This window comes from Pinus tabuliformis, chromosome 5_2, assembly GCF_031772625.1.
Source record: "Pinus tabuliformis cultivar Carrire ecotype Pingquan chromosome 5_2, CPIR1, whole genome shotgun sequence".
NCBI lineage: Eukaryota > Viridiplantae > Streptophyta > Pinopsida > Pinales > Pinaceae > Pinus > Pinus tabuliformis.
In genome coordinates this window covers 981,974,266-982,000,570 of record NC_142306.1, presented here as the reverse complement: position 1 = coordinate 982,000,570, position 26,305 = coordinate 981,974,266, and the positions used below count along the sequence as shown (strand labels likewise).

General features: G+C 33.7%; 1 protein-coding gene across 1 annotated transcript; it reads left to right on the top strand.

Annotated features, from left to right (window-relative positions):
- Positions 1–20,180: 20,180 nt before the first annotated feature.
- On the top strand, positions 20,181–25,727 carry LOC149162594 (uncharacterized). Its single transcript, XM_089435232.1, has 3 exons — positions 20,181–21,198; positions 21,652–21,773; positions 21,996–25,727. Exons 1-3 carry the CDS (start codon positions 20,181–20,183, stop codon positions 25,725–25,727), a joined length of 4,872 nt encoding a protein of 1,623 aa, XP_089291358.1.
- Positions 25,728–26,305: the final 578 nt, after the last annotated feature.

The window sequence follows — 26,305 nt, the reverse complement described above, 5'->3', positions numbered from 1 at the left end:
AAACTTAACAATAGGGAAGGTCAAAATGGATGGCTAATAATTGCGAGGAAATATGGTTCACATAGACTAAATATGGTCTCTAAACATAATCATGACATAAATGTGACTTGGACAACATTTGACACAAGAAGGAATAATGATATAAATTCGTAATGTAGGAGACATCGACAAATTATCCATGATGATTGGAAGAGTAACCAACCATAGGCCTAAAACTCAAAAAGCAATGTTCAACTAATAAAACAATACTGAAATCCATTTTGTCGATAATAATACATAAAACTTGATGCTTTTTTCAAGCGTGACGCAGCTAGAACTACTACTAGCTACACCAAGTAAAAATCTTAATTTTTATCCTCCCTCTCTTTGTTCTTTTTACCTTTTATTTAATATTTTGGAATTTATGTATTTTTCATATTCAAAAATACCAAAAATTAATTAAAGAATGCCTTAACAAATCAGAGCAAATGAGTGGCACATGGTGAGGAACCATGTTCCAAGCACACTGAACATGTACATAAACAAAAGATGCAAGAAAAGGATTTGTATGATATGGACACTCATCGACATGTTTCCTCTAGGAATATGGCTTCAAAATGAAAAAGAAATGGATATAAAGATAAATAGCTAAAGGAAATTCATAAGCGGTAAAAAAAATATGACAAACTAGAGTGGACATTAGTCTCAAACGTGAAAGGATCAATATGCAATGCAACAATGCAAATAAAAACATAGACGCAAGATCCACTTAAGGAATGAATAGAAAATTATATGGAAGAGGACATGCAGCTTCAACACAAATTCATGGTGAGGCTAAGAAGGCTCTCAAACCTAAAACAAACTTCAGCATGTCCAAAATGGTAGGCAAGGTGCTAACTAGAGTTCTCATGATTGGTAGTCTCTACCATTCAAGTTATTTCACAAATAAACATCATATAAGGGTAACATCACAACCTTCCAATATCAAACCCAAGGCATAATGTTAGGAGAAATGAATGTTGATAATACAATATTAGAATGTAGGGAGAACCCTATCATTATATCCTAGATTGAGACATTTACCTCATGGTTAACTAAATATTTCCTTTTGAAAATACTAAAGAAAATGTCTTTGAATTCATATATACATGATTAAAAATATTGTCTAGAAGTTAATAAAGCTACTATAAACCTCCAATAACAACTCATGCTCTGTAATATAAAATCACCTCCAGGTGGGGAAGAAATCACGTTCAAGTCCCTAGTGGCAAGAGGGTGGAGATGGTGATTTTCAGCAAATCCTGAAGGGCTAGGGTGGAGAAATTAATCTTGGGAAAATTTGTGGAATATTTCTAGATGGCTTCCCTGTTGCATGTTTGATTTCACTATGGTTCTAGAGTCCCCAAGTTGGGTGGAACCACGTTGAGTGTTGAAGGGTGGAGATAATGAGTCTCTCGATTCCTTGTGAATTTTTTCTTGCAACTCAGTTGGAGGGTGGAGGTGGAAAGATCTCTAGAGTCCTTGGACCAACTAAAGGTTGTGTTTCATCCCTTGGCAGAGAACCCCTTAGTTTATGGAATCTGGAATCTAGCTCGAGTTTGATTTTTGAAAGTGAGTGCTATATGTAATTGTTTATGGATGGGAGGAGAGTCATAGTCCCAAACTAAGTCGCCCAAGAGTTCACAAGATAAGTATCCTTTATGTATTTGCAATGACAACAAATATTTCTTTGCATTTATGGAAGGAAATGGTGTACATTCATGTTTTGGACATGGCTTATGTTCTTACTGTTTACATGATTGATTAAAATGTTATTTCCAATAATCTAAAGGCACTGAAATAACGTGTAATGACACAGTTACAAATCCAACCGTACTTTGTATAGGAATCCTTGTTCATTACAATGTTGTCGGTTATGTTGATTTCAAGCTTTTATAACAATACTTATGTTATTGCGTGGTAATAAACATTATAATTATGTGTTGTGGATGCCTCATCCTCAAGAGTTGGAATGACTAGGTTTATGTCCTTGTAATTCATATAATGTTGCATCCTTGTTATGCTCATGGTGATGTCAAGTCTCCCAAGGTTGAGTGAAATATTATGTATGTGATATTGGTGGGGAGATGGCGTGGTAAATCCTTGCTTGAATGTCTAGTTGTAGCCATGGTGCATAAATTGATTGGTATCTTGCTAGTGGGTGTTTATATAGTGATTATTTTGTCAATAAATTTCCTAGAAATCCGGTCATGAATGGTTGTAGAATTGTCCTCTATGTAGAAAATGCCCTTGTAATTCATATAACGTTGCATCCTTGTTGTTCTCATGGTGATGTCAAGTCTCCCAAGGTTGAGTGCAATATTCTGTATGTGATCTTGGTGGGGATATGGCATGGTAAATCCTTGCTTGAATGGCTAGTTGTAGCCATGGTGCATAACTTGATTGGTATCTTGCTAGTGGTTATTTTGTCAATAAATTATCTAGAAATTCCCTCATGAATGCTTGTAGAATTTTCCTCTATGCAGAAAACTCTTGTACACACACACACACACTTATGTGGTTGTAATACCAACTAGGTAGCATGGTTGTGTATGGTGTCAGCATCAGAGACTTTTTAGGAGTCACCAAGCCTATAGAAGAGGGTGTTTAACAACCATCTGTGCATCCCATGCCTGGAATTCCCATCCATAATAATGAAATGTTTGCAGGCTTGTAATATTATCCATCATTTTCCTATATATAAGGCTTATGTCTCCAAAGAGACTTAAAGGGAGGATTTCTTGTTCCCTTGAGGAGTGTTGATCTCCTTACAACCTTTATTGGCACCATATGCCTTCTGGCTATTCTTATATGTTTGTTGTGTTTGTTTATTCTTCAAGAGAGGCCTTTCAACCTCAAGGATATATCAAATTGATCCTTGTAAAACATGGACGACCTAAGGGACTATGCATTTCTGAAGGGATGAATGGATAAGTTCCTGACCAATATTTTCTATTACAGACACTACGAACCCAGGGAGGGAATCCTTATTGTAAGATCAAGAGGGATAGCATTGTGTTGGAAATCGAACCTACTCCCTTTTATTTTCAAAAAATAATGGGCCCCTATTTATATTTATTTGTGAGTTTCCAATATTTAAGTTTGATTTCACATTATTGTAATGATTTTTACATGTACAACTTTGTTTCATTCTATTCACAAAGAATATTCCTATGAAGTGTGTCTATTTATAACTTTTTATTTGAAGGGTATTTGGTCAATTTGTCCCTCATATATCAGTAATTTAAAATTCATGTTTCTTTATATTGTTTAAACACATTATTCAAATCATATCATTTTATTTGACATAGGAATCTTGGCGTGAAAGAAGGCTCGATACGTAATCAAAGATTTTGTAGTAGCCCTTCCATATTCAATTTGTTAAATCATTGCTCTAACTTTTCATGTCATATGTTGCAACTCAAATACATAGTTATTGTTTGATTAGGCTTTGTAGTATATGCACATAATTATTGGTGAACCCCTATAGGCTCTATACCATGGTTTTAAATTAAAGGGACTTGATTCAATTATTCGTTGGAAGATTGACCTAAGACTATAGGTCTGTATGCATAATTTGTGGTGATATTCTGAAGGTTATCGATTGGAAATCATTATGGTTGGTGTTTACAATCTAAATATCATTGTTTTGGTATCTACATTAGGATTTTATGATGATCGGTCATCCTTTGCAGGACGATGATCCTGATTACTACCAACTATATTCAATCGACTGCTCTCGGCGATTCGTAATTCACAAAATTTATTCTCCTATATTATATTATCGCTTCTCAATGTCTCATCCTTTGGGGTGTCGTTCATTTCAGCTCCGACCAATTTCATTGTCTCTTCTCTTACTGCTCATGCTTCTCTGCAATTAGGAGTTTAGTCATTTATTTGTTGTGTTTTCTCCCTATTTCACCATTATTGCTAATTGAAACCTTTATGAAACCATTGCCATTTCATGCCTTGTTCATTCTGATGTTGTTGGCTCAAAAATTGTAGCGGCTTACGAGGACTAGGCCGAATTGTTTCTCCAAGTTGGTTGGTGGAAATTTCTGCAACATTTTCATGGTTTTAGCAATGGGGTGGTCACAACATTTGCTTCCACATTTAATCTGAAGAAAGCATTTATAGGTGACCTAGAAATTACTGTTGATGTGGACTTTATCGTTGAAACTGCCCATCTACCAGTTGAGGGGGAGAAATGGTCAAAAAATTGTGAAGTCTACGACATGCCCTTAAAAAAATTTCACTTCTTTCACTACCATCTCCTGAACATTCGAGTGAACCCACACAGTCGTGTCATGAATGATCATCTTTTCTGAAGGTAATTCTTTACCATTCTCACAATCGCATCTCTGAAATTATACTCAATACCTGCGAAGTGAAGGCTACATACCCATAAGTGTGTGGGAGGATCTAATACAATTCCTCCTATGAAGTCCCTAACGAAACCAAGCAACATCATGTGTTCCTCCTCATCTGATATAATCCCAAATGTGCTCGACCTTCCCATCTGATATAATCCCAAATGTGTGTCATTCTGACAAGGGTGATCGACTGATTCTGTTCATCATTCTTGATTTTATTCCATCACCGAACTTGATTAGCTTGGTGTGATTCGAAGTTGCAAACGTTTTCATGCGAACTCTTCTTAGGCAGACCCATGGGAAGATTTGTCTGAGACTCAAAATATGAATGTTATAGGATTTGTCTAGTGGATTGTAGCTTGTATTGAGTATGACAAAGGTCTAGAGCATGACAAGCACAACCCGACTAGAAAAGTGATGCAATCATTTGAAGAGACTGTGGTGCAAGTGACAGACTAGAGAGAACACTACGAGCGAGCTTATAAGCATTAGGCCTAAGATGGAAGATGCAACACCTATAATCTCATCGGATCTGCTCTCCTGGTGGGAGAGAATTTGTAATAGAGAGTAAATGAGCCACATTATGGGCAAAACCCCACAGCCATTGTGTATTTCTCCGGGACCCTAGAGAAACGATGTGTTGACAGACTTGACTACGAGCAGAACTGAAGACCATCTACCCAACAGCTTCATTTGGACCTAAAAGACACATCTAAGAAAAGCTTCGCTTTGATAGAGGACTGAAGCTACAATTTTCCTGATGTAGAAGAGAGCATATTTCTTTTTAGCATAAAAGACTTAGCTAGTAGTTGCCACAACCAACCCAACTAAGTTGAGTGCCAACACATAGCCTCTTATAGATAATGAAAGACCTTGATTTAATAATAAATTAGAAATTTTAGTAGCATACATAGTAACTTTAGTTCTATCCTCTAACAACTTAAGTTTGGAATTTACTTTTATGCTTCCTTTGTTCATGTTTACAATCCAAGCACTCTAAAAAAAATTCAAAATGCTAAAATTTATTTATGTATCTAAAAATCATTTTAAAAAACAAAAACCAAAAATTATATAAATAAGTAAGAGAAATAATTTATAGTAACTTTAGTTCTATCCTCTAACAACTTAAGTTTGGAATTTCTTTTACGCTCCTTTTGTTCATGTTTACAATCCAAGCACTCTAAAAAAAATTTCAAAATGCTAAAATTTATTTATTTATTTAAAAATCATTTAAAAAACAAAAACCAAAAATTATAAAAATAAGTAAGGAAAATAATTCTTATCCTATCTCATTTAAGTTCCACGTGATAAATTTTATTACAATGGCTTTTCTCCATTTTAAATTTAAATTTTATTAAAAAAATTTGAAAATAAAATCAATTATAAAAATTACATACGAGAAAAACTGAAAATGAAAATCAACTAATAAAATATATTCATCTCTTCAACGCTGCTTTCAAATCTGCTTCATAAAAGTTACAAAATTGTAATGGATGAAATTTTCTAAATGTTTTATACTGTAACGTTTTACTTCGGCTTCTTTCTCCATCACCATCTTAACTCGATTTTTCTTCATTTTGATTTAAAAAAATATATTATTTTCATTTCGTTTAATTTTTTACTTAAAGAAACTGAATTTTTTAATAGGTTAGTTTTTATTCAATTTAAAATTGAAAAAATCAATGCCTTATCTAATTGGTCTTATATAATGTTTTAAAATTTTTATTTTATAATATTTTAAAATTTAGATTTCAGGTTAAAATGTTATTTCTTATATAATATATTAAAATCATGATTTGATTTTAAAATATTATTTTGATTTTAAATTTATTTTTTTATTTTACATAATACTTAATTTCATTCTATCAATACTTTATAATAATATAATGTTTAAAATGTTGACTTTATTTTAAAATGTCAGTGTTATAAAATGCTTTAAAACCATAAACTGATTTTGAAATGTCATCCATAAATAAAAATTGATTTTAAGATATGATAGAAGTATAAGTTGAGTTAAATATCAGTATTATAAAATGCTTTAAAACCAGACAATGATTTTGAAATGTCATCCATAAATAAAAATTGATTTTAAGATATGATAGAAGTATAAGTTGATTTTAAGTTTAGGTTTGATTGTAAATAATGTTTTAATAAATTTTTAATTTTATTTGATTAACGTTTTATATGATTGGTTTTATATAATGTTTTTAAAATTTTGATTTTATTTTAAGACAGTTTATGTCCAGAACAAGACTCCTTAGGGGGAAATGCTATATGATCAGGATATGCCTAAATTCCTATGGGTAGAAACATGCAATTTGATAGTTTATGTACTAAACACAAAACCATTATATTTTTTTAGAGAACACCATCAAATTTATTTATTTATATTGAACTAAAAAAATTAAATTATTTATCTTTATACAAAACATTAATAACAAGAATACTTATATTTTCTTTTACCAAAACAAATATTTATATACCATCTCTTTTCCCTCATGATAACTTTGATTCTTATCATTTTCCACACTTAAGAATGCATATGCACTATCAACACTAACTTAGCTTTTTTTTTTTCAGATGAAAAAAGCAAATATATATTCAAGTATAAAAAAGTTCTTACAGATCTTCATATTCTCAAAGACTATCTATAGGATTTCAAGCATTACATGGATAGAGTCTTCAATCATAAAACAAAAAAAGATGTTGAGCAGTCATCTTTGATATTGGGTATTGCCATCAAAAATCATCCAAAAAAGTTGTTGAAACAGTGTTGAGGCCTCGAAAATCGCTGCAACAACATGGGGGATGACCACCCGGTCCGGACCTTAAAGCAGCTCCTTTTCCGTTTGGAATGGTGGTTCCAACTGGTTCAACTAGGTCCAGTTACCTTCTCTCAATCTCCAATGGCTTTAAAATATGACTTTCATTCACCAATGGAAAAGAGACATCAAATCGTCTTTCTTGCTGATCAGGCAAGAAAGTGATCCTTAAGCTGATTTAGGGCTCAGCCAATCCACTACTAAAGTTTTCCTCTTTGGGAAGAGGACTTAAAAGAATGTAGAATTTACTCTAAATGCAAACTTGTTCTAAGATGCAAGCAAAAGAAACTATCTTAATCCTATCTCAGTTAGGCAGATATAGATCTAACCCAACCAAGAGCAGGGATTTAAAATATTGATATTTAAATGTCTCGTTTATAATGAATATCAAGTTAATGAAATAATTCAATTCACTGACATTATGGATACTAAACACATCCTATTAAGACCTTTTTATTGAAATAATCAATCAACAACACTCAGGAAGTAGTTCACAGAATGATCTTGATCATTTAATCAGTAACTTGAATATTTAAACAATAATATGCGAAAGAAGTTCACAACATATTACTATTTATTCATCCAATATTAAAAGACAGATTTATGAGTAAATAGTTACTCAGAAATCAGAATTCAACTCATAAGAGCAGAGATAAATAAAAACATAAAATAGAAGCAAATTACCCATACCAACAAAAGTGCACAAATATGTAAGTAAATTGACACCATTCCTGTTATCATAAAATGAAACCAACATTTAAAATAATAGTATTCGAAATACCAGTTTATTAAATCCATTTCTCCAGCGCTGGTCTCTAATAGTCCTTTACAATGCCCAAGCATCTGCTTTCAAAAGCAAAGCTCAATAGTGCTAACTCTGTTCATTATACATAACTCAGGATGTAAAAGAAAAACCTCAATAATCTCCAGATCCGAGATTCCACTCCTCTCACCTACAACTCTAAATCCCTATAACAAAAGTGATTTTAGAATTCCAGAATTATAGAGGAGAGTAGCCCCTATTACATTATGCAATCTACTATTTATAATATTTGCAAAGGAATTCTTGAGATGAAAGTTTGTTGAAGAAAATCTGCCCAATCACTTTTATTTGCTCAAAATTCCAATCTTTTAATTGTTGGAGCATTCTCATTGATCAAGATCTTTTCTCCATATCTCTTCTACTGTTTTCCTGCAAAAAGAAATCAAAATGAATTAAGATGCAACAATAAAATCAAAATATCATTTCTGGCATTTAAAACAAATCCAATCAAATTCTATTTAAATAAATAATTGAAAATAAAATATAAGCTCTCTATTGATGCCTGGGATAGTTTAATTGGCCAAAGATATTATTGATGAGCGAATCTGCAATTAGAAGAGGCTTAGGACAAATAAAAATGCAGAAAATAACTCAGAAAATTGATTTTTTTTTTTTTTAAGAAATTCGAAGCTTTATCTTCTGCATGATTTTTGACCCAATTAATGACCAAATCTATTAGTGAAACCTCCTCAGAAATGTTCTCCTTGATTTTATCTTTCCAATGAGCTGTCCTGGGCCTTATTTGGCCAAGTAAAACTCATTCTATGAGCTTCCAAAGTTGATGAGTCAAATCTGGCATAAATCTGGAAATTCTATTGCTGGGCTAAAAATCAGAATTTTAATTAAAATCTAATCCTAAATTAGAATTCTAATTATTTAATAATTAATTCTAATACATACAATTAATTCTAATTAATCATCATCTAGTTAAAAATTAATTAAGTTACAAAATTAAGTTAATATACAAATGATTTGAGAAAGTTAATTTAAATATAATTAATATTATAATTCAAATTATACTTAAATTATAATATATATTATAATTATAATATAATTATTATAATATAAAAATATAAAAAATTAATTTACAAACCATTGGAATCAACCCAACAAAATCCATAAAACAAACCATTAGAATCAATCCAACCTCATTAATTTATCCACGTGAGTTTATGGAGGTATATGGTGAGTGGAGTGGAGGTACGGGAGGCATAAGGGGTGAAAAATTTGTATTAAAATCTTTTGAGACATCGCATTTTCCAATCGCAAATCCTTTAAAGTTTAATGTTGAGGAGTTTGTTAAAATTGCAATATGCGATATGCGATGTCGCATGAAAACATTAGATCACATTTTGGGTTGTCGAATGTTAAGGCTTTTAAGAATTTGCGATAAGACTTTGGGAGAAATGTTTTTTAATAAAGTGTTTTCATGTTCTGGGTCTCGGGGGCTATGAAATCAGAATTTTTAATTGTAAATTGGAATTCTAATTAACTAATAATTAATCCTAATTTAATTCTTAATTATAAACTAATTATTCATTTAATAAACTACTTATTAATCTAACTAATAATTCATTTTAATTTAATTAATTATATATTTAAATATTAACTAATTTTAATTATATTAAAATAATGTAATGAATATTAATTTATTAATACTTAATATAATATTAACATGTACGTATTAGATTTTTCTTTAGTTCCAAATGTGTTTGAAAACAAAACCAAAGTCGAGGTGAAGTGTTATTGCATTGGCCTTTTCGCAAATATGTTAAGGTTTGTTGTTTATGCGAGAGGAGTTTTGCGATGAGTTTTTTTGCGATATGTTATTGTGATGCGAGAAATGTTGTTTTCTAATAAGTTTTTTGCTTTGGTTTTATTTAATGATGTTTAATTAAACTATGAATTTATCTAAACTACAACCACTAAAAATAAAAATAAGCTACAGCCATTTTGATATTTTGGGTTTTTTGAGATTAGTAATTAATTTGGAATCAATTACTAAAATATTTATTTTTCATGATTTAACTATATAAGTGAAAGGATGAAAAAATGTTAGTAATAATTAACTAGGGGTTAATATTTAAAATACATGCATTATTAAACTAATTTATTTTCAAAAATGGAATATTTACATTTTATGCATTGTTAACCCAGGCAACATAAATGATTAAACTTCAAAAGAGTGTCATTTACGAACCAGTTGTCCAAATGATGTAAAAACAAGCATCAATGGGAAGTTTATGAAAAATCGATTTTAACAGAACAATCAAAACAAAAATCCAAAGAAAATGAAAAATGAGCCATCGTGTAGAATAATTAACTAAATAAAAAAAATCCTAAAGGTATTTAGCTAAATTTTTTATAGAAAGGGTCCCCATTATTTGAAGTGAACACATCAATAATGGGAGGTTGTGTTTTTACCACAACAATGGCGACACACGGGAGAAAAACCAATTATCTCTATTTAATGAAATTTTCCTAAAATCAAAGTAAAAATAATTAAAGAAGAGAAAATTATGCTTGAAATGCTTGACTAAGTTCATTAGTTTGAATAAAAGCAAGAATCATCTAACTGTAATTTCTCTTAAAATTCCTCATAAATTAAAATATTTCAAAACTTTATATCAGTCTTTAATTAGTTGTAGAGATAAAGCAGGGGTCATTTTACAGCTTAGCTTTTAAAATATACTCATTTGTCACGGGTAGAGCCACTGCTACTAGCAAACATTTATAGTCTCGACAGGGTTACCATTTAATCATCAGTGATTCAGAATTCCATCTCTTTAAGAATTATTGACCTAGAGATAAATCCATTTATATATGTTTATTTTTTTTATTTTTATTTTTTTTGTTTCTTATAAGCCATTGTCCTCGTTTGGTAGCCATATAGTTGACAATGCCATTCACTGGTTATAATTGGACTAAACAAGCTGGCTTGTGATGAGACCCCTTGTCTTATAATTGTTTGCAATCATAAGCCATTACCTGGTTTGTTTAGCAGTGTTGGTAATGTCAGCCTATTTTTCTCCTATGATTATGGTAAGCAGGCTCATAATGAGACCTCTTATCTTTTAAGTTTAAATATATTTCTGAATCACACTCTAGAAAAATAAGACATTTTGGGACAGGGAGAATCATTGACTCCTTAAGAGTTAAGAATGACAATTTCAGAGTTAAAGGTGCTTCGTTGTAAAGTGTCTTTACTTGGTTAAAAATAACTTTTCTTGACTGATAATAGAACTTTGAAAGATCTTAATAAAATATTGAAATTTCAAAATGATTACAATTTTGATGAAAAATAAATTTCTCCAGATTTTATGATACTTTGCCAACTTCTCTTGATTGGTAATCTCTTCCTTAAGTATGTCTACCTTTATAATAAGAAAATCAAATCTTAATAAGAGATTTAAGAAAAAGCTAATAAGTGACTATTAACAATTTTCCTCCATGTATGCTGACCATTGTTAGATAACAAGTAGGCCTTCCATATAAATCATGACAAAGTCACCAAAATCAAAACTGAAAACCAAAGGAAAAGAATTCTTAAGCCAAAATGAAAAAGAAATCAGCAAACAAAAATAAAAATGAAGAAATTTTAAAAGTGGAAAGGAAAATCCAAATTTCGAAAGATAAACTCAAACAAGAATGTTTATACCAATGGCTCAACAATATGAAGAAACAGAAAATAATCGTGTATCATTTCTTTTTTATGTCGAGATTTAGAAAAACATACCTTGTAGGGTTGTAAGTGTTTTAGGCTTTTTGGATAGCAGTGACGATAAAATTCAACCTCAATGAAAACTAACTGTCTGATATCAATCTTCTTGTTTCAGAAACTTCCTGGTGTAGCTGTTTTGATGAAGATTATCGCTGCTTCTTGAAAAAAGCCAGGGGAAGAGTATCGACTTCGAAAATATGATCCGACGGAGAATTGGAAGCTTTTATGAAGAGCTGCAAAACAGATTTATATATCAGGAAATAAAAACTGAAATTTAAAGTATGGAGATGGAAATAAATGAAAGTGGGTTCATGAATCTTACCATTGGATAATTTCTTTTGATCTTACCTGAAAGGTATCAGTTTCTCCAAACTACCTGACTTCTTAACATTAAAAACATGAAGAAGTCAAACTAACCAAAATCCTATGACCCAAAATCATTATTTATTTTATTTACACTAAAGCAAGCAGTAAAATGAAAAAAATGGAATGCTTAGTGCTCAAGGGAATTGAAATTAAAACCAATGCATCAAAAATGAGAATGAGAATTTGCAGTAATGACCTTTTCTCAAAATATTATAAGTTTCATATAAACTCCATGATTTTGTAAATTGTCCAGAATCAAGACTAAATCCAAGATGATAAAATTTAAATGTGAAAATAGATAGGTCTTGAATTTCTTTTTTCATTATGGAATTATATATTTAAAATGGAAATATATGAGAAATCGAAATGATTTAAATATACTGCAAATTTGTCATTATTTGCTTTCTTACCATAGTGGTTACCTAAGTTTGCTTTAAATTAACACATCGTTGTATTGGATGATTCACATCATATGTTTCTTTACCATGCTTCAAGTTTAATCAGCAAGACTTCACCTTTGTTGCTATGCCATATATCGATTAAACATTAATGGCTTAGAGGCATGCATTGGAAACTATCGCATCGGAGGTTGCAATGGCAAGTTGCCGATAAGAATAGGCGATGAGAACATGTGCAATGAAATGAAGCGATCGCATCATTAAAGATATATTGTATTGGGGATCGGGGAATATTTAAATTGTGCTTCCCACATCGCACATCGCACATCGCAGAGTCGGAAATGTGATGTGAGCATAAATATAAATGCGATGAAGCGATTGCGATATCGGCGATGCGATGGATGACATGTCTAATCGGCGATCAACAATCTTAAGCACATGAAGTAACAATTCTTGATGCGCCGATATGCGATGAAGAGTGGACCCGATAATTTTATGATGAAAATTTAGTAACATATCGGATCCGAGACATCGGCCCTTTAAAATTATGCCCCTACTTTTATTGCGATTGGATGGACGCGATATTTTTTTATGACTTGATTTGAATTTCATATCAGGTCCGAAATTATGTGGTCATCGCAATATCAGTAAAGTTGTTTGTCGGATATTGGCGATTCATGATAATCGAAGTATACTTCCACTGCAAACTTCCGATATGCGAAATGCGATATGGATGATGTGATTGACGAAGATGAGCGGGCTGAGAATATTGCAAACATTTTCACTGAAGTATCAGCAATATGAAAATCAAGTTGAATCCTACGATATTGCTTGACATTTCAATTGGGTTTTCTGATGGTTGAAAGCAAAGTTTAAAATGTTCAAATTCTAATGAATCTCAAAATAAAATTTCCCTGAACCTGTTGCAAATTTGAAATGGGTTTGCTGCTTACTTCAAGTTTTGAAAACAAATGAAATCCTGCAAATAAAACAAAACAAAAATAAAAAATAAACTAAGGAAAAGAGAAACTAATAATAGATGAGAATGAACATGTGAATGCGTACCTGGAAGGAAATTCTCTGTAGTTTTTTACCTCATGAATCTTCAAATTTTCCCTTCGATTTATCAAAATTTTGACTTTGTTCAAAATCATCTCATCATTTATTCTAAATCGTAGTGAGCAATCAGCCTAAATAAAATTTACTTATTCATGTTCAGGAAATATAAAATTTACCAGAAATAAATATGAAAATAGTCTTCTATTTTGAATTGAAACAATAATTTATTACCTCTGCTCATTCCGAACTAACTTGAGAAAAATCTCTATTGTTATAGTGACTGTTCAATAATGCCTTTAGTAAATAAATATGATGCATATTACAACATCAAATAATAAACTAAAGGTCTGAATGGGGTAAAGCCACTAATTGTGGAAAAATGTCAAAACAGATTTGAATGCGTGCACACAGCAAAATGGGCATCCTTAAGGTCGGCTTAACAAATTTCAAGGAAGATAATATGAACTTCATATGATTACCACGAAAGGTTAGACTGACTAATAATGATTGAGTCAGAATTAAGCTTATCATAGTCATACATTACATGGGATAATGAGATCATGAAGCTTTTATATCCTCATAAATTTTAAAAGAAAATCTTAGAAGGAAATCCCGCAATGAAGAAAAGTGGCTTTGAGGCAATCGATGCCAAGTGCAACCTTAATTGAATTTAATCAAGACATTATAGGCAGAGTAGAGGTATTGCTGTAAAATTTTAAAAAGGAAAGCAAGAATTAAAATTTTCTGATAGGGAAAAATGTTTTCACTGAACATATATGAGAATGGCTGATTGCTTTGTTTTATTTTTAATCTACAGAACTGTTGAAAATAAATTAACTACATAAAACAAACTAACTAAATTAATTCTACTCCTATTCTAACCATATACATGAAAATGACTAGGTATAGTCATATTTCCAGTGTAACCATTTTCTCATTTTAATCCCTGCATGTATGTACAATTCAAATGTTAGTAATAAAAATAGAAATCTTATTGAACTAAGAAAATTAAATCTGTAAGTAGAATGCACAATTATTGTTAGCAACTTAATGAAAATCTCATTCTCTTGAAGTTTCCTTTTTAATTGAATACCAATTGGATCATAGAACTCTGGATGGATTTCTATTAAGGATTGGGAAATGTTCAAAGGAAAAGATAATAGGCTAGATCGTAGATATGAGCTTTTAGATTCAAAGGCCTGGAAGAAATTGTTAGTGTTATGTGTAAATGTTAAGCTATTGACAATCTCCCATGAAGGAAAAATTTCCAAATATTTTTCAACTGAATTAATGAAAAATGGATGGAAATCTTTCCTATGAATTGGAAAATTATTAGTTAAATTGAATTGCTGGTAGATTTCTAAAAATACATTCTCTTGTTGATATTTCCTTTGAGAAGATAAAAGCTTTTGATAAAACATTAGCATTGATTGAAATTGAAATGGCTTTTAATGCTCTTGATTACAATATAAAACTTCAATTTTCCAATAGGGCAATGCATCAATTGAATGTTTAATAGTAAAGTGCTCAATATGCCAGCGCAATGTATCAAAAATCTGAAAATTAAAATCTAAAATAAAATCTGATTTTAAACAAAAGAAATGAGGAAACGAAAATAAAATGAAATCACTATTGTTACAACTAATGTTACAACACAATTGGGATCGTTTTGCAATAATTTCTCTTTCACAAGGATTGGCCAGAATTATGGAATTTGAATAATTTCGAATTCCAACTTGTGAATTAGAAAGAGAATTATGATTATGAACCAGAATGAAAGATTGATCATGATATGAATCATAAATTGGAATATTTTCTTGCATAGTGAAATCATGAAGATAATTTTCTGCTCTAGAATGAGGATTGGTTGGAATAATTTCTAAATTAAAATGTCTTTCATTCTCAGATGTTATTTGAAGTTTCTGATGATTTTCTCGAGAAAAATCAATATCTTCAATGTCAGAGTAATTATCATAAATGACTTCACAAGATTTTGTAGATTTCTCTTCAATCTCATCTAGTATATCAAAATAAGAAGGGACAAGAATTTCATGTTCATTAATGGCAAAAGAATGATCATTAATTGCTTCTCTATCTTGATAAAAACTTAATGGTAATTCATTTAGATCATCCTCTTTATTTTCTGAAATATCATTAATACCAAGAGAGGAAAAATTACCATCATTAAAAATATCAGGATAAAGGGAAAAATGTGAATCTGAAATAATGCATTTAAAAATGTCTCTGTTTGAGAATTCTTGTACATTATGCTCATTGTAAATTTCAGATTCCAGATCATTCCTTTGTGTGCTCATGCTTTTTTGAAGAAGATTGTTTTGCTGCTCTGATCTCGGCATTTTCTCATCATGGAAAGATTCAGAAATTTGTACAGCAATTTGCATTTTATTATTTACTTTGACTGCTGCTTGCACTTGCTGATTTCCAATCTGATTTTCTGAATTTACCTCAAAGTAGCTTTCAGATTTCAAGGCGGTTCTTTCTCCAAAATTGCTGCTATTGTCTTCTTGTATTTGATCAGAAATATTTTCCAAGCTTTGTGAAACCTCTTCATCACAATTTATTTGCACATCCGAATTGGATTTCTCATTTATATTGGAAGGGGATGGAACAAAGCTTGAACTAATTTCATATGGATCGGGAATAGGAGGAAGAGAATAATTATGTTCAAACCAATCTAGTGATTCTTCTTTCATAGGTTTATCTTCGACATTAAATTTTAAACAATTCAAATGAAGTCGAATATTAAAATCTCTAACAGACTCATTTTCATTTCGTAGATATTCAATTTCATCACATACCTGATCATAATCATAGCGGTCAAATTTACAAACGAAAATTGTAACAAATTGATCCCAGCTGTGAATTGAGGCAACTGGAAGAGTTCTACACCAGTTTCTAGCTTCTGCCACAAATGTGAGAGTAAAAATTCTGCATAAGATGCCTTCATCAATTCCTTGAAAATCATAATTTGAAACATTTTGAATAAATTGAAGGACATGATTAAAAGCAGAAGAATTTCTCTTACCATTGAATTTTACCTGAGACAAGAGTCTTACCACTTCGAGTGGAGTATTGGAAGATGCACGTCCATGGATACAACTCCAAATTGGAAGTTTAAGAGGAGCCATCGTGATTAGATAAAATGTTAAAATTGAAAAGACTCCAACAGACAACAAGTTTCAGGCCCTTTCTAGCGCCAATATGTTGAGGCCTCAAAAATCGCTGCAACAACATGGGGGATGACCACCCGGTCCGGACCTTAAAGCAGCTCATTTTCCGTTTGGAATGGTGGTTCCCACTGGTTCAACTAGGTCCAGTTACCTTCTCTCAATCTCCAATGGCTTTAAAATATGACTTTCATTCACCAATGGAAAAGAGACATCAGATCGTCTTTCTTGCTGATCAGGCAAAAGAGTGACCCTTAAGCTAATTTAGGGCTCAGCCAATCCACTACTAAAGTTTGTCTCTTTAGGAAGAGGACTTAAAAGAATGTAGAATTTACTCTAAATGCAAACTTGTTCTAAGATGCAAGCAAAAGAAACTATCTTAATCCTATCTCAGTTAGGCAGATATAGATCTAACCCAACCAAGAGTAGGTATTTAAAATATTGAGATTTAAATGTCTTGTTTATAATGAATATCAAGTTAATGAAATAGTTCAATTTACTGACATTATGGATACTAAACACATCCTATTAAGACCTTTTAACTGAAATAATCAATCAACAACACTTAGGAAGTAGTTCACAGAATGATATTGATCATTTAATCAGTAACTTGAATATTTAAACAATAATATGCAGAAGAAGTTCACAACATATTACTATTTATTCATCCAATGTTAAAAGACAGATTTATGAGTAAATAGTTACTTAGAAATCAGAATTCAGCTCATAAGAGCAAAAATAAATAACAACATAAAATAGAAGCAAATTACCCATACCGACAAAAGTGCACAAATATGTAAGTAAATTAACACCATTCTTGTTATTATAAAATGAAACCAACATTTAAAATAATAGTATTCGAAATACCAGTTTATTAAATCCATTTCTCCAGCTTCGGTCTCTAATAGTCCTTTACAATGTCCAAGCTTCTGCTTTCAAAAGCAAAGCTACAATAGTGCTAACTCTGTTCACTATACATAACTCAGGATGTAAAAGAAAAACCTCAATAATCTCCAGATCTGAGATTTCACTCCTCCCACCTACAACTCTAACTCCCTATTACAAAAATGCTTTTAGAATTCCAGAATTGCAAAGGAGAGCAGCCCCTATTACATTATGCAATCTACTATTTATAATATTTGCAAAGGAATTCTTGAGATGAAAGTTTGTTGAAGAAAATCTGCCCAATCACTTTTATTTGCTCAAAATTCCAATCTTTTCATTGCTGGAGCATTCTCATTGATCAAGATCTTTTCTCCATATTTCTTCCACTGTGTTCCTGCAAAAAGAAATCAAAATGAATTAAGTTGCAACAATAAAATCAAAATATCATTTCTGGCATTTAAAACAAATCCAATCAAATTCTATTTAAATAAATAATTGAAAATAAAATATAAGCTCTCTATTGATGCATGGGATAGTTTAATTGCCCAAAGATATTATTGATGAGCGAATCTGCAATTAGAAGAGGCTTAGGACAAATAAAAATGCAGAAAATAACTCAGAAAACTGATTTTTTTTTAAGAAATTCGAAGTTTTATCTTCTGCATGATTTTTGACCCAATTAATGACCAAATCTATTAGTGAAACCTCTTCAAAAATGTTCTCCTTGATTTTATCTTTCCAATGAACTATCCTGGGCCTCATTTGGCCAAGTAAAACTCATTTTATGAGCTTCCAACGTTGATGAGTCAAATCTGGCATAAATCTGGAAATTTTGTCGCTGGACTAAAAATCAAAATTTTAATTAAAATCTAATCCTAAATTAGAATTCTAATTATTTAATAATTAATTCTAATACATACAATTAATTCTAATTAATCATCATCTAGTTAAAAATTAATTAAGTTACAAAATTAAGTTAATATACAAATGATTTGAGAAAGTTTTTTTTTTCTTAGTTAAGACTAACCTAAGTACCCACGGGGGATTTGAACCGGTGATATATCGCAAGGAGTGCTTTAACAGCGCACCCATTCACCGACAAACCAAAACCCCTTGGGCAATGATTTGAGAAAGTTAATTTAAATATAATTAATATTATAATTCAAATTATATTAAAATTATAATATATATTATAATTATAATATAATTATTATAATATAAAAATATAAAAAATTAATTCACAAACCATGGAATCAACCCAACAAAATCCATAAAACAACCCATTAGAATCAATCCAACCTCATTAATTCATCCACGTGAGTTTATGGAGGTATATGGTGAGTGGAGTGGAGGTATGGGAGGCATAAGAGGTGAAAACTCTGTATTAAAATCTTTTGAGACGTCGCATTTTCCAATTTAATGTTGAGGATTTTGTTAAAATTGCGATATGCGATAGGCGATGTCGCATTATCATATCGCATGAAAACATTAGATCGCATTTTGGATTGTCGAATGTTAAGGCCTTTAAAAATTTGCGATAAGACTTTGCGTGAAATGTTTTTTAAATAAGTTTTTTCATGTTCTAGGTCTCGAGGGCTATGAAATCAGAATTTTTAATCGTAAATTGGAATTCTAATTAACTAATAATTAATCCTAATTTAATTCTTAATTATAAACTAATTATTCATTTAATAAACTACTTATTATTCTAACTAATAATTCATTTTAATTTAATTAATTATATATTTAGATATTAACTAATTTTAATTATATTAAAATAATGTAATGGATATTAATTTATTAATACTTAATATATTATATTAAGTTATGAACATGTACGTATTACATTCTTCATTAGTTCCAAATGTGTTTGAAAACAAAACCAAAGTCGAGGTGAAGTGTTTATCGCATCGGCCTTTTCGCAAATATGTTAAGGTTTGTTGTTTATGTGAGAGGAGTTTTGCGATGAACTTTATTGCGATATGTTATTGTGATGCGAGAAATGTTTTTTTGCGAGAAATTTTGTTTTCTAATAAGTTTTTTGCTTTGGTTTTATTTAATGATGTTTAATTTTAAACTATAACTACTAAAAATAAAAATAAGCTACAGCTATTTTGATATTTTGGGTTTTTTGAGATTAGTAATTAATTTGGAATCAATTACTAAAATATTTATTTTTCATGGTTTGACTGTATAAGTGAAAAGATGAAAAAATGTTAGTAATAATTAACTAGGGGTTAATATTTAAAATACATGCATTATTAAACTAATTTATTTACAAAAATGGAATATTTACATTTTATGCATTGTTAACCCAGGCAACATAAATGATTAAACTTCAAAAGAGTGTCATTTACGAACTGGTTGTCCAAATGACTTAAAACAAGCATCAATGCGAAGCTTATGAAAAATCGATTTTAACAAAACAATCAAAACAAGAATCCAAAGAATCTTTAATTGTCACCTGGAGCTGCCGCGCTGCAACCCTAGCCGCGCCCTCTGAGCGACCCTTCAAGCGCTCTCCCTCATGGAGCCTAGAGGCGGCCCTGCGGCCCCTCCCCCCTTTCCTCCGGAGATCGAAGCCTTCAAGGCTCTTGTAACTGCAACAGGAAAACGCCAGGTCACTGGCCCGCAGCAAAAATTCGTCAAAAAACTGGACAGTATACCCAAGGTTGCCTTACCAGAGGAGGAAATCTATAGATCTGCACTGAATCTAGCAGAAAAAGGTCTGATCGGCCAGTTCACCGGTCTGTGGCCATCCTCGAGAGCAGTCGAAGAATGGGTCAAAAGGAATTGGCTACCTTTGATAAATGAAGGAATCAAGATCTATTTTGTAGGCAAAGGGTTCTTCGTTTTCTTGTTCGACAATACAGAGGACAGAGGCCTGATCTTCAGAAACGGGCCATACTTCATGGGGCCTCAAGGACTCTACTTGAACAAATGGTCTACTGATTTTGATCCAGCGCAAGATGTGCCCAAGGCGGTTCCTGTTTGGGTGCGCCTCCCGCATCTTCCCCTGCATTGCTGGAATCAAAGCTCACTTCAATCCATAGGAAGCGCACTTGGAAAATACATAAACCAGGCCCCAAGGAAGGATCAATACTCTTGTGCCCGAATCTGCGTGGAGGTCGATCTGGAAACAGGATTACCCGAAGCGATTCAGCTATCGGTGGCAAATTGGACACACATTCAAGAGCTTGATTACGAACAGCTGCCTTTCAAGTGTCGATTCTGTCATGAATACGGGCACTTTGCAAGATACTGCAAAAAAAGAAACGAGGAGACAACAGAGAAGGATAAAGAAGATCAATGGAAACAGGCAAAGAAGACAACATTCAGCAGACAGAGTAACAAAAACAAGGCTAAAGGGACAGAGAACAAAGTAGATAATGGAAGCACAAGTAACCAAAATGCCGGAAGCAGTGAAACAAAAGGCAATGAGGGGGATAAAAACCCCTTTGAAATCCTCACGCCTCCTTCAGATCCTCCGGAAGCAGGGGAAGAAGAACCACCACAGCAGGAGAATATTGAAACCATAGAACCAGGTAATAACCCAATCCACACCCCAAGCAATATTTCTTCCCCTTCATACGCAGATATAATCAAAAAAAAAGAAGAAAACCATAGAGAATATGGGATCATCAGATGATGAAACATTTGAAAGGACAACAAAAAGGGCTGGACGAAGATCAAACAAGGAAACTAGAGAAGAGGAGTCAGAAAGACAAAAAACCCTCGGCAGTCAAGCTACCATCGAAATGACACTAGGGAGGAATATCAGGCCTAGGGCCTCCAAAGGAGGAGGGCCTACCCCTTTAAGTGGTAAATGATGCAGTTGATCTCTTGGAACTGTAGGGGTCTGGGTAATCCCAACAAGGCAGATGCTATCAAAGACTTATTGAAGATGGAGTCCGCGGACATCCTTATGCTCCAAGAGACCAAAGTAGAAGGGGAAACCCTTCTAAACATTAGCATGATGAAATGGAAATTTGATTCAGGAAAGGCTGTTAGTGCAAGGGGATCGGTCGGTGGAATAGGCACGTTTTGGTCAAAAAGCTCATTCACTTTGGAACGATCCACAGAGACCCAACATTGGATCCACACAGATCTGCGACATACGGTAAGCAATCTCTCCTTGGCTCTTTTTAATTTGTATGTTCCTGTCCACTATGAAGAAAAGAGAGAGTGTTGGAGGACACTAATGGCCTATATAGAACAGATCAACCCTACAAACATAGTCATTGGAGGAGATCTGAATATCATTCTAGACCCCAAAGAAAAAAGAGGAGGGATATACTCTAGAAACCCCTTCGTCAACACTGTGGGCAATCTGATTTTACAGTGGGACTTAGTTGACTTCAAACCTATAAAAGGTAAATACACCTGGTCCAACAACAGATCAGGAGAAAATCAAATCTCAGCTAGGCTGGACAGGTTTCTCATCAGCAGTACATTAATGCTGGACAATAGAATGGTTTTCTCCAAGATCCTCCCCAAGCTTACATCGGATCACAAGCCAGTTCTACTTTGTATTAAAAAAGAAGAAGATCTCGGCCCTCTTCCTTTTCGCTTCAGCCCTCTCTGGGCAGGCAAAGACGGATTCTATGAAACTGTTCAAACGGCCTGGAGGATAGCTGTTTACGGATCCCCAAGTTATGTGTGGGAACAAAAAATAAAAAACACCAAAAAAGCTCTGAAAGATTGGATTAAAAAATCTTTGCAAACCCCAACTAGCCAAAGGAAAGAAGCAGTTCTTCAGCTGGAAAGAGTCCAATTCGAAATGGAGGAGAAAGATCCCTCTCCCACAGATTTAGACATAGAAAAAACTGCCCAAAGGAAAGCATATTGTTGTTTCAGAACTGAAGAAGAATACTGGCGTTTAAAGTCCAGAAGTTTGTGGCTCAAATCTGGAGACAGGAACACCAAATACTTTCATAGACAGTGCAGGGCACGAGTTTCCCGTAATCACATAGCAGAGATAACAAGCACAACCGGACAGGTGTATAATGGATTTTCACAAATCAAAGAAGCAGCTGTCACTCATTTTCAGAATCTTTTAAGTGCGGAAAGAAATGGAAATGAGGAGGACGCAGAGGAGTTCCTCTCAACCATCCCAAACCTAGTCAATGAGGAGGACAACGATTCTCTGTTGACCCCAGTCACGGAAGAGGAGATAACTGATGTAGTTTGGTCCATGGAACCGGATAAAGCTCCAGGACCCGATGGGTTCTCAGCTCACTTCTACAGAATCTGTTGGGAAATCATCAAAAACGACCTATTCAGAATGGTAAGAGGAATCCTGAGGAAGGCAAAAGTAGGAGGAGGAATAAACTCTACCTTCCTAGCCTTAATTCCCAAGGAAACAAACCCAAGGACCTTTGACAGATATAGGCCAATTTCTCTCTGCAACATATCTTATAAGATTGTGGCCAAGCTGCTGGCCAACAGAATCAAGCCTCTTCTCCCAAAGCTCATCTCTCAGGCACAAGGAGGATTCGTAAAAGGCAGACAAATTCTGGATAATGTCATCCAGATTCAAGAAGCTCTCCATTCCAGCCTAACCCGGAAAGAACAAGGTATGATCATTAAATTGGATATGTGCAATGCCTTTGATCGTGTTAATCGCTCCTTTTTGTTCAGGGTTCTAGCAGCTTTTGGCTTTAAACAGGATTTCATAAACCTCATCAAGGCTTGTACAGAAAGCGTTTGGATCGCCCCAATGGTGAACGGTAGACCAACGGAATTTTTTCAAGCAACCAGGGGATTGAGGCAGGGCTGCCCCCTTTCGCCCTTTCTATACATCTTGATGGCAGACGTTCTAAATCGCAAGCTAACCCAAGAGAAACAAGTCGGTACCATTCCAGGGATAAGGATAGTTCAAGGCATAGCCCCGGTGAATCATGCGCTATTCGCAGATGATTCAATTCTGTTGGGGGGCGCATCCATTAGAATTGCAAGCGCTTTTAAAACCATTCTTCAACAGTACTGCAACATCACCGGTGCATTAGTCAGTGAAAGGAAAAGTGCAATTTACAGTTGGAATATCGATCAACACGCCACAGACAGAATTGCCAACGTTCTGGGGTTCAAAGGATACGCTTTGTGGGAAAAAATCAAATACCTCGGCCTACCATTGACGAGGGGCTCCAATCGAAATCAACTGTGGGAAGAAGTGATATCTAAATTCAAAAATAAGATAACAGCGTGGGGCGGAGTTTGGCTCACCACCGGAGGCAAACTCACCCTCATCCGATCCGTGCTCTCTGCCCTGCCCACTTATCAAGCCTCGCTGCTGCTGGCTCCAAAACAAATCACTGACCAAATATCCAGCATCATTCAAAACTTCCTCTGGAGCGGAGGGAAAGGTAACAAAGATCACTTCCACCTCATCAAATGGGAGACTGTGAAACGCCCAATAACTGAAGGCGGACTTCAGATCCGCGATCCCCAACATGCAAATCTGGCATTGGGAGGCAAACTCCTGTGGCAATTAATCACAGAGCCTTCGCACCCAATCAGTCAGCTGCTGAACCTCAAGTATTTACAAAAGCAACCAATCTCATCTTTCAATCCAGCGCAATCCCCAAGAGGAACGCAGGCCTGGAGGCTGTGTTGCAGAGGGATCGAATTCTTCCGAAACCATTTATACAAAATCCCTGGGAATGGCAAAAATTCGCTACTATGGAAAGAACGAATCATGAATCACTCCCCTCTCTCCACCATCAACGAAATAGCAGAGTTGAGAGCCTGGTTAATCTCTAAAGGAGTAAGGAAAATTGAGGATATAGCAGAGTGGGACCTCAATGGCAACTGGCAGCGCTGGACGTTGCCAACCATCCCAACCCACTTAAAAGAACAGTCAAAAATTCTGTTAGAGGCAATAACAGATTTTACACCTGTGCATAAGGAAGAGGAAGATCAATGGGGATGGGGAAAAACAGGAGAGTATACGGTCAAACAAGGCTACTTTCAAATGCAAGGAAAACAGGAGTCACAGTACCCGGAATCAGTTTGGAAACAGATATGGGAAAACTTCAGCATCCCCAAGATTAACTTCTTCAGTTGGACCTTATTCCACAATAAAATCTTGACCGGAGACAATTTGTGCAAAAGAAACTTTGCAGGCCCGCATCGTTGTGTCCTCTGCAAGAACGCTTCAGAAACTGCAGTCCACTTGTTTATTGACTGTGAGTATGCACAGAAAGTGTGGAACAGCTTCTTAATAGGGCTGAATGTGAGTCCCCCAACACGCTGTCAGATCACAGAATTGTTTTTGACATGGAAAACTCGGTACCCCCACAGCATCAACGAAAAATCTCTTTGGCACAAGTTATGGACTGCTGCACCGAAATATGTTTGTTGGAAGTTGTGGCTCTCTAGGAATGAAGCTGTCTTCAACCAAAAAGACATAAATGCAGAAGCAGTAGCAAGGCAGGCCAAGGATCTCCTCTTAGAAACTCTGAGACAAACTAGCGTCAAAGACAGCAACCTCAGAAATGAAGAAAAGACGTGGCTGGAAGGTTATACACCCATGCCAACTACACATGCCATCATCCGCCCAAACCACAAGGAAAACTGGCAGTACAGAGACAACTCGGACAATTTTCAAAATTGGTGGAAGTCACAAGGTAAATGTACAATCTTCTTTGATGGGGCTTCGAAAGGAAACCCAGGCAGGTCAGGAGCAGGAGGTGTCATTTACTTTCAGAATGGCAGAAAAGAGGAATTCAGTTGGGGACTTGGGCTAAAAACCAACAACCAAGCGGAAGCACTCAGCCTATTAAAAGCTTGTCAACTGACCAGAAAAGGAAATGCAAATGAAATTATAGTTTTGGGAGATTCAGAACTGCTGATAAGGTCTCTAATACACAAGAAAAGCCTCAAAGATCCAGTTCTAAATAAGCAGCTAGCAAGAATAAACATATTAATGAAGGAATTCTCATCAGCACAGCTCTTCCATATCCTCAGAGATTTAAACACTGAAGCAGATAGGTTAGCAAATGTAGGATGCAATCTTGAAAAAAGTATGATCAGCATAAATGCAGAGACTCCGAAAATGGCAATGATTCCTTAGGAGCACTAGAAAAACAGAGAAAAGCAATGAAAGTGATTTGTAATACTTGATTGGCTTTGGCCTCTAATAAATAAAAATACTCGTTTCAGTTAAAAAAAAAAAAAAACAAGAATCCAAAGAAAATGAAAAACGAATCATCGTGTAGGATAATTAACTAAATAAAAAAAATTCTAAAGGTGTTTAACCAAAATTTTTATAGAAAGGGTCCCCATTATTTGAAGTGAACACATCAATAATGGGGGATTGTGTTTTTACCACAACAAGCAGTCATCTGAAATATTGGGTAATGTCATCATGAATCAACCAAAGAAGATAGTATGCAGTTTGGAGATAGGAAAAATTCTTGGAATAGAGAAGTCCAAGTACTAGCAAGGGATTGGAAAGTTCCCAACATCGAGCCAAGTCTCCTGCAATTTAATAGATACATGTAAACCATCAAGCTCCAAATCCAGTGCATTCTATGATAATCTGTCTGCCTCAGAATTTAAGTTTCTGCTGATATGTTGGATTATGGGATTTTTGAAGGAACTCCAAATATTTTTTATTTGTTTTAGCCAACCTTGTAGAGAGGATTTATG